At 47.2% G+C, this 17,330-nt stretch overlaps 1 protein-coding gene across 1 annotated transcript in view; it reads left to right on the top strand.

Annotated features, from left to right (window-relative positions):
- The first annotated feature begins 14,596 nt into the window (after positions 1 to 14,596).
- Positions 14,597 to 17,330, top strand: part of COPG1 (COPI coat complex subunit gamma 1) — a 30,779-nt gene continuing 28,045 nt past the window's right edge. The window contains exons 1-4 of the mRNA XM_026449046.1: positions 14,597 to 14,768; positions 16,035 to 16,087; positions 16,871 to 16,951; positions 17,213 to 17,284. Coding sequence (XP_026304831.1) covers positions 14,732 to 14,768; positions 16,035 to 16,087; positions 16,871 to 16,951; positions 17,213 to 17,284 — 243 coding nt within the window. The 5' untranslated portion in view covers positions 14,597 to 14,731. The remainder of the gene's footprint in view (positions 14,769 to 16,034; positions 16,088 to 16,870; positions 16,952 to 17,212; positions 17,285 to 17,330) is intronic.

Raw genomic sequence — 17,330 nt, forward strand, 5'->3', positions numbered from 1 at the left:
GCCTCCCAAAGTGCTGGGATTACAGGCTTGAGCCACCGCGCCCGGCCAATTTCTCCCATTTAAAGTTAATTCCAAAGCTAAAGAAACTGGTTTAAAACTATCACCTCAGCTAGACTGTAGCCATTATGCGGGTAGGGATTTTGCTTGACTTGTTTATTTTTATATTATATATATAATATATATTATATATATTATATATTATATATATATTAGAAGAAGTCTCACTCTGTTGCTCAGGCTGGAGTGCAGTGGCACAATCACGGCTCAACTGCAACCTCTGCCTCCTAGGTTCAAGCAATTTTCCTGTCTTAGCCTCCTGAGTAGCTGGGACTACAAGCACATGCCACTATGCCTGGCTAATTTTTGTATTTTTAGTAGAGATGGGGTTTTGCCATGTTGGCCAGGCTAGTCTCGAACTCCTGACCTCAGGTGATCCACCCACCTCAGTCTCCCAAAATGCTGGGATTACAGGCATGAGGCACTGCACTCAGGCTTATTATTATTTTTTAAAATTTTTTAAAAGGAATCACTTCCTGGCTGGGAATTGAACCCAGACTACTGCAGTGAAAGAGCATAATTAGCTACTGGCCCACAGCATGGGACTCCCGGTCCTGTTTGTTTCTCATCCCCAGACATGCAGCCTGGTCTACAGGAAGAATTCTACGTATATTTGCTGAAGAGACAAAGAAGGATGTGGATGAATTGGATGTGGAGAATGAGAGGAAAGAAAATGTCAAGGATGGCTCTAGGTTTCTGGCTTATACAACTTAGTGGTGTCATTGAGAGAGGTGAGCTGGTCTGCAGGGACTTGGAACAGGTTGACGAATCTGGTTAGGGAAACATGGAGTTAGGGAGTCAGTTCCTATGTTGTGCTGTGTTGGGAGCTCTGGGCTGGGTGGTGGGTCTAGATTTAGGTGTCATCAGCACACCAGTGGTAGGTTGGTTGAAAGTGATTGAGATCACCCAGAGAAGCTTGCTGAGTGAGAAGAGGAAGCCTAGGGCTGAGCTGTAAGCAAATACCAACATCCAATGGGCAGAAAGAAGGACCCTGCAAAACAGCGTGAGATGAAGCAGGCAAAAAAGGGAAGTGAGAAACCAGAGCAGGTGACCTCCGGAAGCCGAGGAAAAGAGAAGAGAGTACCATGTGGTATTTGCAAGCATTACAGGGTTGGAGCAAACTTCGTTTTCTTTTTTTTTTTTTTTTTTTTTCCTTCTCTTTGGTCTGCATGATCTTGGCATGTACAATTCTTTTTTTCTTTTCTTTTTTTTTTTTTTTTGAGATGAAGTCTCACTCTTGTCCCCCAGGCTGGAGTGCAATGGTGCGATCTCGGCTCACTGCAATCTCTGCCTCCAGGGTTCAAGCGATTCTCCTGCCTCAGCCTCCCGAGTAGCTGGGATTACAGGCACCTGCCACCATGCCCGGCTAATTTTTGTGTTTTTAGTAGAGAAGGGGTTTCACCATGTTGACCAGGTTGGTCTCGAACTCCCAACCTCAGGTGATCCGCCCGCCTCGGCCTCCCGAATTGCTGGGATTACAGGTGTGAGCCACTGCACCTGGCCTTTTTTTCTTGTTTTGAAAGGGAGTCTTGCACTGTCGCCCAGGCTGGAGTGCGGTGGCATGATCTCAGCTCACTGCAACCTCCGCCTCCCAGCGTCAAGCGATTCTCCTGCCTCAGCCTCCTGAGTAGCTGGGATTGCAGGTGCATGCCACCGCACCCAGCTAATTTTTTTGTATTTTTAGTAGAGACAGGGTTTCACCGTGTTAGCCAGGATGGTCTCCATCTCCTGACCTCGTGATCTGCCTGCCTTGGCTTCCCAAAGTGCTGGGATTACGGGTATGAGCCACTGCACCCAGCCGCAATTTTTTTTTTTTGGAGACAGAGTTTCACTCTGTCGCCCAGGCTGGAGTGCAGTAGAGCAGTCTTGGCTCACTGCAACCTCTGCCTCCCAGGTTCAAGCGATTCTCCTGCCTCAATCTCCCGAGTAGCTGGGACTACAGGCATGCACCACCACACCCAGCTAATTTTTGTATTTTGAGTGGAGACAGGGTTTCACCATGTTGGTCAGACTGTTCTCTGAACTCCTGACCTCAAGTGATATGCCTGCCTTGGCCTCCCAAAGTGCTGAGATTATAGGTGTGAGCCACCATGCCTGGCCTGCATGCACAATATTTTAAAACATGTTGAGTTTGTTGCCAAAAATTTAAAAAACGGGGTATTTCTTTTGAAATCTCCATTTCCAGTTTTTCTGGAAAAATGTGAAGATTGGCCATTCTGGGCCTGAATTCCTACATACCAACAGCCAGGTGCAGTGACTCACAGCCATCCCGTTACCTGAGGTGTGCATCTCCTATTTTCCTCAGTTCCTACCTCTCCCTATCCTATCCCTGCCACCAGAGGCTTACCAGATATTATTCACCATCTCTCTTGCATTACTGCTTTTCTTCTAGTAAAGTTAAGAGAAGGGAAAGGACTTCTTAAGTTTATGTTACTGTTGAAAGTGGGGAAAACGGCACATCCCTATAGTCCCAGCTACTACAGAGGAGGGTCCTTGAGCCTGGGGGTTGGAGGCTGCTATGCCCTGTGATAGTGCCTGTTAGTAGCACTGCAGCCTGGGCAACATAGCAAGATCTTGATTCTTAAAAAAGAGACAGAAAAAAAAAGAAAGTGGGGAAACAAAAGATAGACAGAGTAAGTATCTCTTGAAAAATAGGAGGAAGTGTATTTCTTTTTTGTCATTGTTGTTGTTGTTTGAGATAGGGTCTTTCTTTGACACCAAGGCTGGGGTGCAGTGGGGTGATCACAGCTCACTGTACTCTCGACTTCCAAGGCTCAAGTGATCATCCTACCTCAGCCTCCCAAAAAGCGTATTTCTTAATGAATATGAAGAATATTTCTATATTTTACTCACTTGCCTTCTCTGCTTAAGAGAGTTCTTTTTTTTTTAAAGCTTATAAATAACACAAATTTATTTCTCACAATTCTAGAGGTTGGAAGTCTGGCAGATTCAGAGTCTGGTGAGGGCCCATTTCCTGGTTTGTAGATGGTATCTTCTTGCTGGGTCCTCACATGGTGGAAAGGCTGAGAGACTTCCAGTGATCCCTGCCTCCTGGGGTTTATGGCCTGTGTCAACCCCTCCCTTTGAAAGTGGGCTGGACCTAGTGACTTTATTCTACCCAATAGACTATGACTAAAGGTGATCGGATGCTCCTTTGTAATAAGGTTACCAAAAATTATTACTTCCCTCTGCCAGCAGACTCTCTCTCTTGCCTTCTTGGTTGGCACACTGGGAAGAAGCAAGTTGCAGCGTTGGAGAGGCCCATGTGGCAAGGGACTGAGAGCAACCTCTGACCAACAGCCAGTAAGCAACCAGTGAGCAACTGAGGCCCTCAGTCCCACAGCAGGTAAGGAACTGAGTCTGGCCAATGATCATGTGATATTGAAGGAGGGTCTTTCTTCAGCTGATCCTAGAGATGAGACTCCAGCCCTTGTGCTGCCTCATGAGAGACCCTGGAGCAGAGGCCCCAGCTGAACTATGCCTGGATCCCTACCCACAGAAACTAGAAGACAATAAGAGTGGTGTTTACGTTTCTTTTATTCTTATAAAAATCATATAACATGAAATTTTTCCATTCTAACCATTAAAAACATATTTTTTTTGTGTGTAAGACAGGGTCTCGTTCTGTCACCCAGGCTAGAGCGCAGTGGTGCAATCTCTACTCACTGCAACCTCTGCCTTTCAGGCTCAAGTGATCCTCCCACCTCAGCCTCCCAAGTAGCTGGGACTACAAGTGCGCACTACCACGCCCAGCTAATTTTTGTTTGTATTTGTAGTAGATACGGGGTTTTGCCATGTTGCCTAGGCTGGTCTCGAACTCCTGGGCTCAAGCGATCCACCTTCAAAGTGCTGGGATTATAGGCATGAGCCACTATGCCCAGCCTTATTTTTAAAATTAAAAAAAAAATTTTATCAAGAGGGGTTTCAATATGTTGCCCAAGCTGGTCTCAAACTCCTGGCCTCAAGCCATGCTCCCAATTTGGCTTCCTAAAGTGCTGGGATTACAGGTGTGAGCCACCATGCCTGACCATTTCTTTTCTTTTTTTTTTTTTTTTTTTTTTGAGATGGAGTCTTGCTCTGTCGCCCAGGCTGGAGTGCAGTGGCACGATCTCCACTCACTGCAAGCTCTGCCTCCCGGGTTCATGCCATTCTCCTGCCTCAGCCTCCCGAGTAGCTGGGACTACAGGTGCATGCCACCATGCCCGGCTAATTTTTTGTATTTTTAGTAGAGATGGGGTTTCACCATGTTAGCCAGGATGGTCTCAAACTCCTGACCTCATGATCCGCCCGCCTCGGCCTCCCAAAGTGGTGGGATTGCAGGCGTGAGCCACCGTGCCCAGCCCATCCCTGGTCATTTCTAACCATTTCTTTTCTTTTCTTTTTGAGACGGCATCTTGCTCTGTCGCCCAGGCTGGAGTGCAGTGGCCGGATCTCAGCTCACTACAACCTCCACCTCCCAGGTTCAAGCGATTCTCCTGCCTCAGCCTCCCGAGTAGCTGGGACTACAGGCGCATGCCACCATGCCCGTCTAACTTTTTGTATTTTTAGTAGATATAGGGTTTCACCGTGTTAGCCAGGATGGTCTTGATCTCCTGACCTCATGATCTGCTGCCTCAGCCTCCCAAAGTGTTGAGATTACAGGCATAAGCAACTGCGCCTGGCCCATTTCTAACCATTTCTAAGAGTACACTTTGGCCACCCATGGTGGCTCAGGCCTGTAATCCCAGCCCTTTGGGAGGCCAAGGCAGACGGATTGCTTGAGCCCAGGAGTTCAAGACCAGACGGGGCAATATAGCAAAAGCTTGTTTCTACAAAAGCAAATATGAAAATCAGCTTCACATGGTGACACAAACCTATAGTCCCAGCTACTTGGGAGGCTGAGGTGGAAGGATCACTTAGGCCCGGAGGCAGAGGGTGCAGTGAGCCGAGATCATGCCACTGCACTCCAATCTGGGTGACCAGAGTGAACTTTGTCTCAAAAAAAAAAAAAAAAAGTATACTTCAGCAGCATTAGCTATGTTCACATGTGGTATAAGAGATCTTCAGAACTTTTTCATCTTGCAAACTGAAAGTATATACTCATTGTTCAACAATTTCCATTTCCATCCCTAAGTCCCTGGTAACCACCATTCTGCTGTTTCTTTGAGTGTGACTACTTTATATACTCAAATAAATGGAATCATACAGTATTTGTCTTTTTATGGCTGGCTTATTAACATAACATCCTCAAGGTTCACCCACATTGTAGTATGTTAATGATTTCCTTCTTTTTAAGACTGAATAATATTCCATCATATGCCATATTTTTCTTATCTGTGTATCCTTCAATGGACACTTGTCTTGCGTCCACATTGTGGCTATTGTGAATAATGTAACAATGAATGTGAGTATGCAAATATTCTCGTTGACATCCTGCTTTCCATTCTTTTGGGTATATATCCAGAAGTGGGATTGCTGCATTACATTATAATCCCATGTTTAATTTTTTGAGGAGCTGCCCTGCAATTTTCCAGAGCAGTTGTACCATTTTATATACCCTTCAACAGTGTAAAGGGAAGGCCAGGTGCGGTGGCTCACGCCTGTAATCCCAGCACTTTGGGAGGCTGAGGCGAGTGGATCACCTGAGGTCAAGAGTTTGAGACAAGCTTGGCCAACATGGTGAAACCCCATCTCTACTAAAATACAAAAAATTAGCCAGGCATGGTGGTGGGCACCTGTAATCCCAGCTACTCAGGAGGCTGAGGCATGAGAATCGCTTGAACCCAGGAGGTGGGTTGCAGTGAGCTGAGATCATGCCACTGCACTCCAGCCTGGGCAATAGAGTGAGACCCTGTCTCCAAACCAAACCAAACCAAACCAAAACAAAACAGTGTAAAGGGTTCCAATGTCTCTACATCCTCACTAACAATTGCTATCTTCTGTTTTTTTGGCAGTGACCATCCTAATGGGCATAAGGTAGCATCTCATTAAATGTGCAGGGATTTTTGTAGGGTCTATTTGTTTTGTTTTTTTTTTGAGGCAAGGTCTCTCTGTCTCCCAGGCTGGAGTGCAGTTGTACAATCATACAATCATAGCTCACTGCAGTCTCTACCTCCTGGGCTCAAGCAGCCCTCCTGCCTCAGCTTCTCGAGTAGTTGGGACCATAGGCGTGCACCCCCCCGCCCAGCTAATTTTTTACATTTTTTCGTAGAGATGGGGTCTCACTATGTTGCCTGCTCTCAACTCCTGGGTTCAAGCGATTCTCCCTCTCATCTTGTCCCCACAAGCACTGGGATTGCAGGCTTACAGGCGTGAGCCACCACACCCAGCCCCAGCTTTCTCTTTCTGATGACTCCCGGGGAACTTTGTTTCACTTCTCTTGCTCAACCTTTCAGCAACATTTGAAACCAATGACCACGCCCTTCTTAGAATTCAACAAAGGAAATGGTATGTTACTTATCTATTGCTACTTAAAAATGATCTCAAAACTTAGTTGCCTAAAACAACATATGGTTGGGCACTTGGCTCATGCCTGTAATCCCAGCATTTTCAGGGGCCAGGGTGGGAGGATCAATTGAGCCCTGGAATTTGTGACCAGCCTGGGCAACACAGCAAGACCCCATCTCTACAAAAAATACAAAGATTAGCCGGGTATGGTGGTGTGCGCCTGTGGTCCCAGCTACTTGGGAGGCCAGGGTGGGAGGGTCGCTTGGGTCTAGGAGTTGAGGTTGCAGTGAAACATGATTGAGTCACTGCCCTCTAGCCTGGGTGACAGATCCAGACCTTGTCTCAGTAAATAAATAAATAAGATAAAATACAAAAGAGAAGGCTGGGGACCTTGGGCAGAGCAGATCCTAGTGCAGATGTGGGGATAGTGGCTGGCCTAGAAGAGGCAGAGACAGGGAGTAAGGGCTGCTCTTTTTAAGGAGCCATCCCTAGAATTTTTATAGGTTGTCTATATTCTTTCTTGTGAAGGAGAGAGAAATGAGGAGTAGAAGATAGAGAGAGGGTTTTGTTTTCTTTTTATTTTTATGATGGGAAAGAAACACCTCTGGCAGGGCACGGACCACAACCCAGGCTGGATGGCTCCAGAGCTTGCACGTTACCCAGGATGCACTGTTGGCTTGCCTAGTTCTGAAGCAAAATAACAACTAACATAAGCCAGCAATATCCTGGCATTTTTTCCTGATGACTACTTTGAGTCTTTTTTGGGGAGTAAATATCAAATATTTAATTATTTCAAGTATTCTCCCCCCCTTCCTTGCTCTCTCGTCTTGGTTCCCCTGCTTGGCTGGGGTGCAAATACTTGTTTATTGTGTCTCTTGGACAATCCAGCTCTGTGCCCTTCCTCCCCTACCCACCAACTCCTGTTTATGGCTCTTCCAGTCCCCAGTGACATGTTTTGCATGAGAAAACAGTCACCCAGTGGCTGCACTTCCTGGGGACTTCTAAGCTCAAGACCCTTCCCAAATTGCTCCATAAACACCCTTCAGGGAGCTGATGGAATGGGATCAGGGCAAGGCGCAGCGAAGTGGGCAGTCCTTGCACAACAAATGCACATTGCTTTATTCACACGAAGTGATTTGTGTACACTCCATGATATCAGGCAGATTTTAGCTATTATGGAAAAGCAGACTTGTTCCGGGAGATTTTGACTACAAAATGTATGGCCCCGGGTACAACTCAGTGTTTCCTGTGTATGATGGTTTAAACAAGGAAGCGCTACTGATGGGTTAGGGTAGGGGGGCATAGGCCTGGAAGACCTTATCATAGACACTCCCTTTTGGTTTTTTGGACTGTCATTATTCTCAGTCTGCTGGTGGGTGGAGATGTTCCAAACCCTTCCTATTCATTGTCACCAGCTCCTGGTGAGTCACTAATAGCTATTCCACCACACCAGCCCTCCAGTCCTCCTGCAGGGTGGGGAGAGCTTGCAGACAGCTGCTTCTCCTACTCTACAGTGGCAGGAAAGCTGGTTCTTAGGAACCTTGAAGTTTTGCTGCAGCCTCTTCAGCTTACAGTCACACACTCAGAAGAGCAGGATGGTGTTAATTTCGTTGCTTCAGAACTTAGGATCCATAAGAAGCTGGGTAGAGTGCCCTCAGATCCCCAGACCAGGGCTCTTTCAACTTTATCACATGAAAAGAAACTCAACCATTTGCACATAGATATTGATTAGACTTTATATGTTATATTATGTTTTTCTTCTTAGTAAAGCTTAAGTGATCAATGTAAAGGAATTTCTGGTTTTGTTTTTTTTTTTTAGAAAAAGGGTCTTATTTTGTCATTCAGGTTGGAGTGCAGCAGCAGGATCACAGTTTACTGCAGCCTTGAATTCCTGGGCTCAAGTGGTCCTCCCACCTCAGCCTCCCAAGTAGGTGGGACTACAGGCACATGCCACCACACTTGGCTAATTTTAAAAATTTTTGTATGAAATTTTTGTATGGTTCTTGCCATCTTGCCTAGGCTTGTCTTGAACTCCTGGGCTCAAGCGATCCTCTTGCCTTGGCCCCCTCAAAGTGGTGGGATTATAGGCATGAGCCACCGCAACCAGCCTGGAATTTCTTTTTTTTTCTTTTTTTTTTTGAGACGGAGTCTCACTGTGTTGCCCAGGCTGGAGTGCAGTGGCGCAATCTTGGCTCACTGCAAGCTCCACCTCCCGGGTTCACGCCATTCTCCTGCTTCAGCCTCCCGAGTAGCTGGGACTATAGGTGCCCGCCACCACGCTCGGCTAATTTTTTTGTATTTTTAGTAGAGATGGGGTTTCACCGTGTTTGTCATGATGGTCTCGATTTCGTGACCTCGTGATCTCCCCACCTCGGCTTCCCAAAGTGCTGGGATTACAGGCGTGAGCCACCACGCCCGGCCCCAGCCTGGAATTTCTTATTGCAGAAAAAGAATAAACCTGTAGTTGCTCAGACCACGGGCCTGGAATCTTGGTTCTGGCATTCATTCATTTAACTGATATGTACTGAGTACCTATTTTGTGCCATGCCTTGCGGATATGGCAGACAAGGAACTTACATTGCAAAGGTAAACAGAAGAAGATAAAAAACAAACGCTGACTTTGGGAGGACAAGGCGGGTGGATCGCCTGAGGTCGGGAGTTTGAGACCAGTCTGACCAACATGGAGAAACCCCGTCTCTACTAAAATTAGCTGGGCATGGTGGCACATGCCTGTAATCCCAGCTAATCAGGAGGTTGAGGCAGATTTGCTTGAACCCAGGAGGCGGAGGTTGTGGTGAGCTGAGATCACACCATTGCACTCCAGCCTGGGCAACAAGAGAGAAACTCTGTCTCAAAATAATAATAATAATAATAATAATAATAATAAGTGGAGCATGATGGTGCGTGCCTGTAATACTGGGGAGGCTGAGGCATGAGAATCTCTTGAACTTGGGAGGTAGAGGTTGCAGTGAGCCGAGATGGGGCCACTGCACTCCAGCCTGGGTGACAGAATGAGACATCATCTCAAAAACAAACAAACAAACAAAAAACAAGTACAGTTAATTTTATGTACCAACTTGCCTAGATATTTGATCAAACATTATTCAGGGCAGGGCATGGTGGCTCACGCCTGTAATCCCAGTGTTTTGGGATGCCAAGGCAGTAGGATGGCTTGAGGCCAGGAGTTCAAGACCATCCTGGGCAACACAGCAAAATCCCGTCTTTACAAAAAAATGAAAACAAACAAACAAACAAACAAACAAACAAACTCGAACTCCTGACATCAGGTGATCCACCTGCCTTGGTCTCCCAAAATGCTGGGATTACAGGCGTGAGCCACAGTGCCCAGGCCCCTGTCTCTATTTTAAAAAATAAATAAATAAGGCTGGGCGTGGTGGCTTATGCCTGTAATCCCAGCGCTTTTGGAGTCGGAGGCGGGCAGATCATGAGGTCAAGACCATACTGGCCAACCAACATGGTGAAACCCCCTCTCTACTAAAAATACAAAAATTAGCTGGGTATAGTGGCGCACGCCTGTAGCCCCAGCTACTCAGGAGGCTGAGGCAAGAGAATCGCTTGAACCCAGGAAGGCAGAGGTTGCAGTGAGCCGAGATCGTGCCACTGCACTCCAGCCAGGGCTACAGAGCGAGATTCCGTCTCAAAAATAAATAAATAAATAAATAAATAAATAAATAAATAAATAAATAAATAAATGCATACATACATAAAAGGGGAAAAAAGAAAAATGGTGTAAGGAAAACATGTTTATGAGGTTGACGGGACCCCCCAGGTTGTCTAATAACCATGTGTCCAGGTCAAACCTTGATTTCACCCTGAGCTCTCCTTTTAGTTGATGGCCTGTGATTCAGGGTAAGTAGCAGTCTGTGGAAACCCAAGAAACTGGTTTGATTCCCAGCTGTGTCATTCAGTTGGCGTGTGTCCTTCATCAATGTACATAATGTCTCTGAGATTCAGGTTTGTTCCAGTGAAGTCAGCATGATGTTTACTTTGAACTTTCATTAGGTGGGCTCAGGATAAAATACATGAAGTGCTTCTCGTCTGGTGAGTCCTTGATAAACGCTAGCACTTGTATTGTGGTCCTCCTGCCCTAATAATAATCACACCTTAGCACAATGTTGCCCTTCACAGTTTGCAAAGGCAGGGGCGCTTATATTCATGATCTCATCCTAAAAAAGTTGAATTTTTGTTAACAACAGCTCATATGTATAGAGTGCTTGCTATTTTTACAAGTATTATGTAACAGTGGGTGCTCAACAAATGCCAAATGAGCGAGGGCATGGTTTCAAAAGTGGGCGTGGGTGGAGAAGAAAACAGGTGACTGCTACTTTGACTAGAAAACTTATTTTATGAGGCTGGAAGCTGCCCCTAAGGCAAGGGTAGCCCTGAGTCTCCCTGTTATACTGAGGGAATGCTCAGGTTAGTCCCCGGACTCTGAAACTGCCCTGGGTCACCCTAGTGGACAGACAGGGCCTGGCATGGGGGCTTCAAGCCTTTTCCAGCTATGCCGTCTCTAAAAAACCCGAGGTAAAAATAGAGAGTTGGTGCCACCTAGAGGGCAAGAGGGTGCATCTCAGAGGCGGGCTGGGGAAATCCTTAGAGTATGGAAGGTGGTGGTCATTGGAAAGTATCATAAAAATAATCTCTGGGCTCATGCCTGTGATCCCAACACTTTGGGAGGCCGAGATGGGAGGATCACTTGAAGTCAGGAGTTCAAGACCAGCCTTGCCAACACGGTGAAACCCCGTCTCCACCAAAAATACAAAAATGAGCTGAGCCTGGTGACATGAGCCTGTAGTCCCAGCTACTAGGGAGGCTAAGGCATGAGAATCACTTGAACCTGGGAGGCAGACAGGTTGCAGTGAGCTGAGATTGCGCCACTGCACACCAGCCTGGGTGACAGAGCTACACTCTGGAAAAAGAAAAGGGGGGTCTAGACTTAAATTACTCATACAACTCTAATAAAAAGATAAAATAATTTTAAAATGAGCAAGGGATATGAACAGATATTTTTTCAAAGAAGATATACAAATGACCAATAAGCACATGAAAACACGCTCAACATCAGTAGCCATCAGGAAAGTGCAAACTGAAACCTCTTCACACCCACTAGCATGGCTATAATCAAAAAGACAGTAACAAGTGTTGGCAAGGATGTGAAGAAATTGAAACCCCCATACACTGCTGGTGGAAATGTAAAATGGTGCAGCTGCTTTGGAAAAGCAGTTAGGCAGTTCTCAAAAAGTTAAACAAAGTTAAACCATATGACCTAGTAATTCCACCCTTAGGTATAGACCCAAGAGAAGTTAAAACATAGGGTCACACAAAACCTTGTATATTAATATTCCCAGCATTCACAGCTTTGTTCACAAGAGCTAGACTGGAAACCACCCAAATGTCCATCAACTGATTAACAAACAAAATATGGTAAATCCATAAAATGCACTATTATCCAGCTACAAAAGGAATGATTCATGCTATAACATGTCTTGAAAATATGCTAAATGAAAGAAGCAAAACACACAAAAGACTACATAGCATATGATTCTGTTTATATGAAATATCCAGAATATGCAAATCTATAGACAGAAAGTAGATTAGTGGTTGCCAGGGACTGGGCAGATGGGCAAATGGGGAGTGACGGCTAATGAATAGGAGGTTTCTTTTTGGGGTGATGAAAATGTTCTCCAATCAGTGCGGACAGGTGCATAAACTTTTTTTAATATACTAAAAGCCACTGAATTGTACACCTATATGTGTGTGTGTGTGTGTGTGTGTGTGTGTGTGTGTGTGTGTATTTTTTGAGACAGAGTCTTGCCCTGTCATGCAGGCTGGAGTGCAATGGCCCGATCTTGGCTCAGGGCAACCTGTGCCTCCAGGGTTCAAGCAATTCTCCTGCCTCAGCCTCCCAAGTAGCTGGGATTATAGGCATCTGCCACCATGCCCAGCTAATTTTTGTATTTTTAGTAGAGATGGGGTTTCACCATGCTGGTCAGATTGGTCTCGAACTCTTGACCTCTGGTGATCCACCCTCCTCGGCCTCCTGAGTGCTGGGATTACAGGCATGAGCCACTGTGCCTGGTCATGCCTATATATTTTTTGAGACAGGGTCTTACTTTGTTGCCCAAGATGGAAGTACAGTGGCATGATAGTGGCTCACTGCAGCCTTGACCTCCCAGGCGTAAGCGATCCTCCCATTTCAGGCTCCTGGAGTAGCTGAGACAAGACAAAAATCAGAGTTTAGTCCTCAGATGTACCATAACTTCCTTAATCATCCCTTTATTGATAGACATTTAGGGTGTTTACAATTATTTTGCTGCAAACTGCTGCAGCAGGCAACTTCATTTTCATTTTCTTTCTTTTTTCTTTTTTTTGAGATGGAGTTTCGCTTTTGTTGCCCAGGCTCCAGGCTGGAGTGCAATGGCGTGATCTCAGTTCACTGCAATCTCTCTGCCTCCCAGGTTCAAGTGATTCTCTTGCCTCAGCCTCCCAAGTAGCTGGGATTACAGGCATGCACCATCATGCTGGGCTAATTTTTTTTTTTTTTTTGTATTTAGTAGAGATGTGGTTTCACCATGTTAGTGAGGCTTCTCTCGAACTCCTGACTTCAGGTGAGCCACCCGCTTCAGCCTTCCAAAGTGCTGGGATTACAGGCTTGAGCCACCACACCCGGCCTCATTTTCTTCTTTTGAACAATTTTTTCCTAATTAGGGGTGGGGTTACTGATAAAAGATTCTGAACATCTTTCTGACTCTTGACAATTTTACATGTTGTAAGATCTGTTGTTCCTGGCCTTAGCCTCTGCAAAGCCAGACCCTAAAGGCTGGCCCCAGCGACATCTTCCCCTCCACCAGCTTTGCGTCACCCTTTTCACCTGGGGCCTCTGCCTCAGCCCCCTGCCTCTTCTCTCCACAAGCCCACTCCTCCTGCCCACAGGGCTGCAGGCTTCCCCTCCCCAGACAAGCTGGGGCCGTGTCACAGCACTTGGCCATCACGACTTTGCCATTGCCAGTGCAATCTGGCTTGTTGGTATGCACTGACCTTAGCCTCAGGGTGTCCTGCATAGGTCCCCAGGAAGATAAACCCTGGGTGATGCTTCATTTACTGCCCTTCCATCTCCCCGCGTAGGCAGTGGATCTAGTTAGCACTCCATAAACATCCAAAGTATTTACAAAATAACGTTGAAGTTCTATGCTGCTTAGTTAGATCTCTTAAAGTTGATAATGTACAAGACAATTTGCATCAGGAGCAGACGAGATAGGGCCCGGCAGATATAAATTAAAAATGCAATTTCATGCTTTCATTCAATGAGAACTCACTGAGCAACTACTATGTGTCAACATTATCCACTGAAGTGAATAAAAGACAAACCAAAAAACCCCAAAAGAGCAAGAAAGTTGCTGGGTGCGGCGGTTCACCGCTGTAATCCCAGCACTTTGGAAGGTCGAGAAGGGAGGATCGCTTGAGCCCACGAGTTCAAGACTAGCCTGGGCAACATCATAGTGAGACCTGGTCTCTACCAAAGTTAAAAAATTAGTCGGGGGTGGTGCGCCCAGCTCTACTCGGGAGGCTGAGGTGGGAGGATCGCTTGAGCCAGGGAAGTGTACGCTGCAGTGAGCCGAGATTGCACAACTGCACCACAGCCTGGGCAGCTGAACGAGACCCTGTTTCAAAATAAATAAAAGCCAGAAAGCAAAAATAAAGTGTTAGATGGCGATTCGAGCTGAGAAGGAAATCAGGCAGGGGAAAGAAACTGAAAGCGAGGAGTGGCTGGCAAGGCTCCCTCGGAAGGTGGCAATACAGTCACAGACCGGTCACATCAACTGGGTGTTTACTGCGAGCCAGTGTATGCCACCAACCTCACACCCGAAAGCTACAAAGACTCACGCCACAGCGCAAGGAGGCAGAGGCTCCTCCTCCTCCCTTGGTACAGGGAAAGAGGCGTAGAGAGCAGAGTTGGGACGCTAGTCAGTAGCCCCCGCAGCTAGCCCTCGCCCCTCCCTCTGGCTTTCCCCACTCCCGCTCCGGCGGACGCCGGGTTAACTTTAGACGTGGCTGCGACGACAGAAATGAGCGCAGGCGCAGAGCGCGGAAAGCGCCTGCGCAGAGCGCAGAGCGACGTGGCCAGCTGGGGCCCGGAAGTGGTCCCTGTAGAACCCCCGTCGCCCCGCTGCTCCGTGCCGCGCCTGTCGAGCATTGCGTTGCTGCATTGCGCCCCACCGACTCCACTATGTTGAAGAAATTCGACAAGAAGGACGAGGAGTCAGGTGAGGGGACCAGGCCTGGGTCTGAAGGAGGCCGGGCCCCTACTCGCCGAGCCTTCCTTGGGGTTCTCTGTCCTGACCCGAAGGCTGAGGCCCAGTGAGGGGCAGGGGCTTGTGCCAGGGTCCGCAGCTAGTCAGTGGCAGGCCTCAGAGAGCCCGAGCATGCTCGGTTGTCTCACGCTTGTAAGCTTGGACTGCAATTTTCTGGGTGACCTTGGGCGCGTCACCGCCTCCCTCCCGGCCTCAATTTACCCATCTGTCAAAGGAGGGGACCAGGCCGAATGCTCTCTTGTTACTTTCTTCGTCCAACCCCTTGGGATTCGCTGGGGCTACGTTGGTGCTGGCCAAACTGGGGTGTAATCCGCGGAGCCAGCGTCCTGTGACTGGAAACTCTGACCCCATCATTCATTTATTCATCAAAGTATATTGAGCGGTTACTGTATGCCGGGCACTGTACGGTGTCCTGGATACTGCAACAGAGCAAGTGGGACACTCAGTGCCTAAGCTGGGAATATTAGAATGGTTGCACCCACGGTGGAGGAGACAGATAGCAACCAGATAATCACAGGTGTAATTATTTTTTTTTTTATTTTTTTATTTTTTTATTTTTTTTTGAGATGGAGTCTCGCTCTGTCTCCCGGGCTGGAGTGCAGTGGCCAGATCTCAGCTCACTGTAAGCTCCGCCTCCCGGGTTTACGCTATTCTCCCGCCTCAGCCTCCGGAGTAGCTGGGACTACAGGCGCCCGCCACGTCGCCCGGCTAGTTTTTTGTATATTTTTTAGTAGAGACGGGGTTTCACAGTGTTAGCCAGGATGGTCTCGATCTCCTGACCTCGTGATCCGCCCGCCTCGGCCTCCCAAAGTGCTGGGATTACAGGCTTGAGCCACCGCGCCCGGCCCACAGGTGTAATTATTTGCAAATATGTCATCTGCTATGAAGGAACTAGTTACAGCGAGATGGTGGTCCCTGGCACATAGGGACTTAGTTAATTACAAGTTATATAAATGAACACAAGACATGGCACCATGAGAAGCACAGGACTGTACCAGGGCTGCTGGGAGATTGTGGGTGGTTTGGGGTAGGGTGGAGCCTGCCCACTTGCAGGAGACTAGTAGGATCACTAGACAGATTGTAGAGGCTTGATTGCCATTCCTGAGGAGTTTGAACTTTACTAGGTTTACTAGGAAGGGACATCTCCCCTTTACTATGTCTGGGAGAGTTTTGAAGTTCAGAGTCACAACCTACCTTCTCCATTGTCCTTGACTGTAGGTGGAGGCTCCAACCCATTCCAACACCTCGAGAAGAGTGCCGTACTCCAGGAGGCAAGTGACATTTGCTCCCCTCTAGCTTCCATCGTAAATATTCACCATCAATGCCACTGAAATACCAACACATTCAAAGTGTTGTTTTAAAGAGCAACACGGGAGAAAACTTGTGCCTGGAAGACAGGAAACCTTTGTTCCTGGAGAGAGTTAGTTATGCTTGCTTCTTTTTTTTTTTTTTTTTTTTGAGATCGAGTCTCATTGTTGTCGGCCTGGGCTGGAGTGCAATGGCATGATCTCGGCTGTCTGCAACTTCTGCCTCCCAGGTTCCAGCAATTCTCCTGCCTCAGCCTCTCAAGTAGCTGAGATTACAGGCTCCCACCACCACGCCTGGCTAATTTTTGTATTTTTAATAGAGATGGGGTTTCACCATGTTGGCCAGGCTGGTCTCGAACTCCTGACCTCAGGTGATCCACCCGCCCCCCCCCCCCCCCCCCTTGGCCTCCCAAAGTGCTGGGATTACAGGTGTGAGCCACTGCGTCCAGCTGCTTCTTTCTTGATTGTTGTCATTCATTGTTTCTGTTTCCAGTTAGTAGATGTTTGCTAACTATCTGCTAGTCAATAGGTTAGCACATCCCTAACTAATATTTACACAAGAGTCCAAGAATAATTAGTAGTTGAGTAAAGAAAAACAAACCCTTTCCTTATGAAAATAAGCTTGTTGCATACCCAGAAAGCCCTGTTTAGGCAAGTCAGTTTACCCTGAGACTTCTCAGACATTGAATATACTTGAAGGGAAATGAACTAGGCTAGAAGGTAACATCCTTGGTCACTTCTTCTTAGGCCCGTGTATTTAATGAAACTCCCATCAACCCTCGGAAATGTGCCCACATCCTCACCAAGATTCTTTACCTCATAAACCAGGTAACAGGGTGAAGCTTGTGGGGAGGGAGAATGGTGCTGGGGGATTGGAGGGGAGTGGACAAATCATGATCACTCTTAGGCTATTGGACAGCCTCTATGTGGTTGTAGACAACAGTTCAGCTCTGGGTCCCCTCAGCATCCAAGTCTCATATGTTGCCCTTGAGCCTCTTTAGGGTCTGGGGATCTGGTATGGGCTGATCCTGCAGGAATTGCTGTCTGACCCTCTGTCCCAAGCTGAGACTTCTTTCTTGATTAACACAGGGGGAGCACCTGGGGACCACGGAAGCGACTGAGGCCTTCTTTGCCATGACCAAGCTCTTTCAGTCTAATGATGTAAGTGCCTCGACCCAGCTTTCCTTGAGAGGTGGCAGCTGTGACA

Source organism: Piliocolobus tephrosceles, chromosome 2, assembly GCF_002776525.5.
Source record: "Piliocolobus tephrosceles isolate RC106 chromosome 2, ASM277652v3, whole genome shotgun sequence".
Lineage (NCBI taxonomy): Eukaryota > Metazoa > Chordata > Mammalia > Primates > Cercopithecidae > Piliocolobus > Piliocolobus tephrosceles.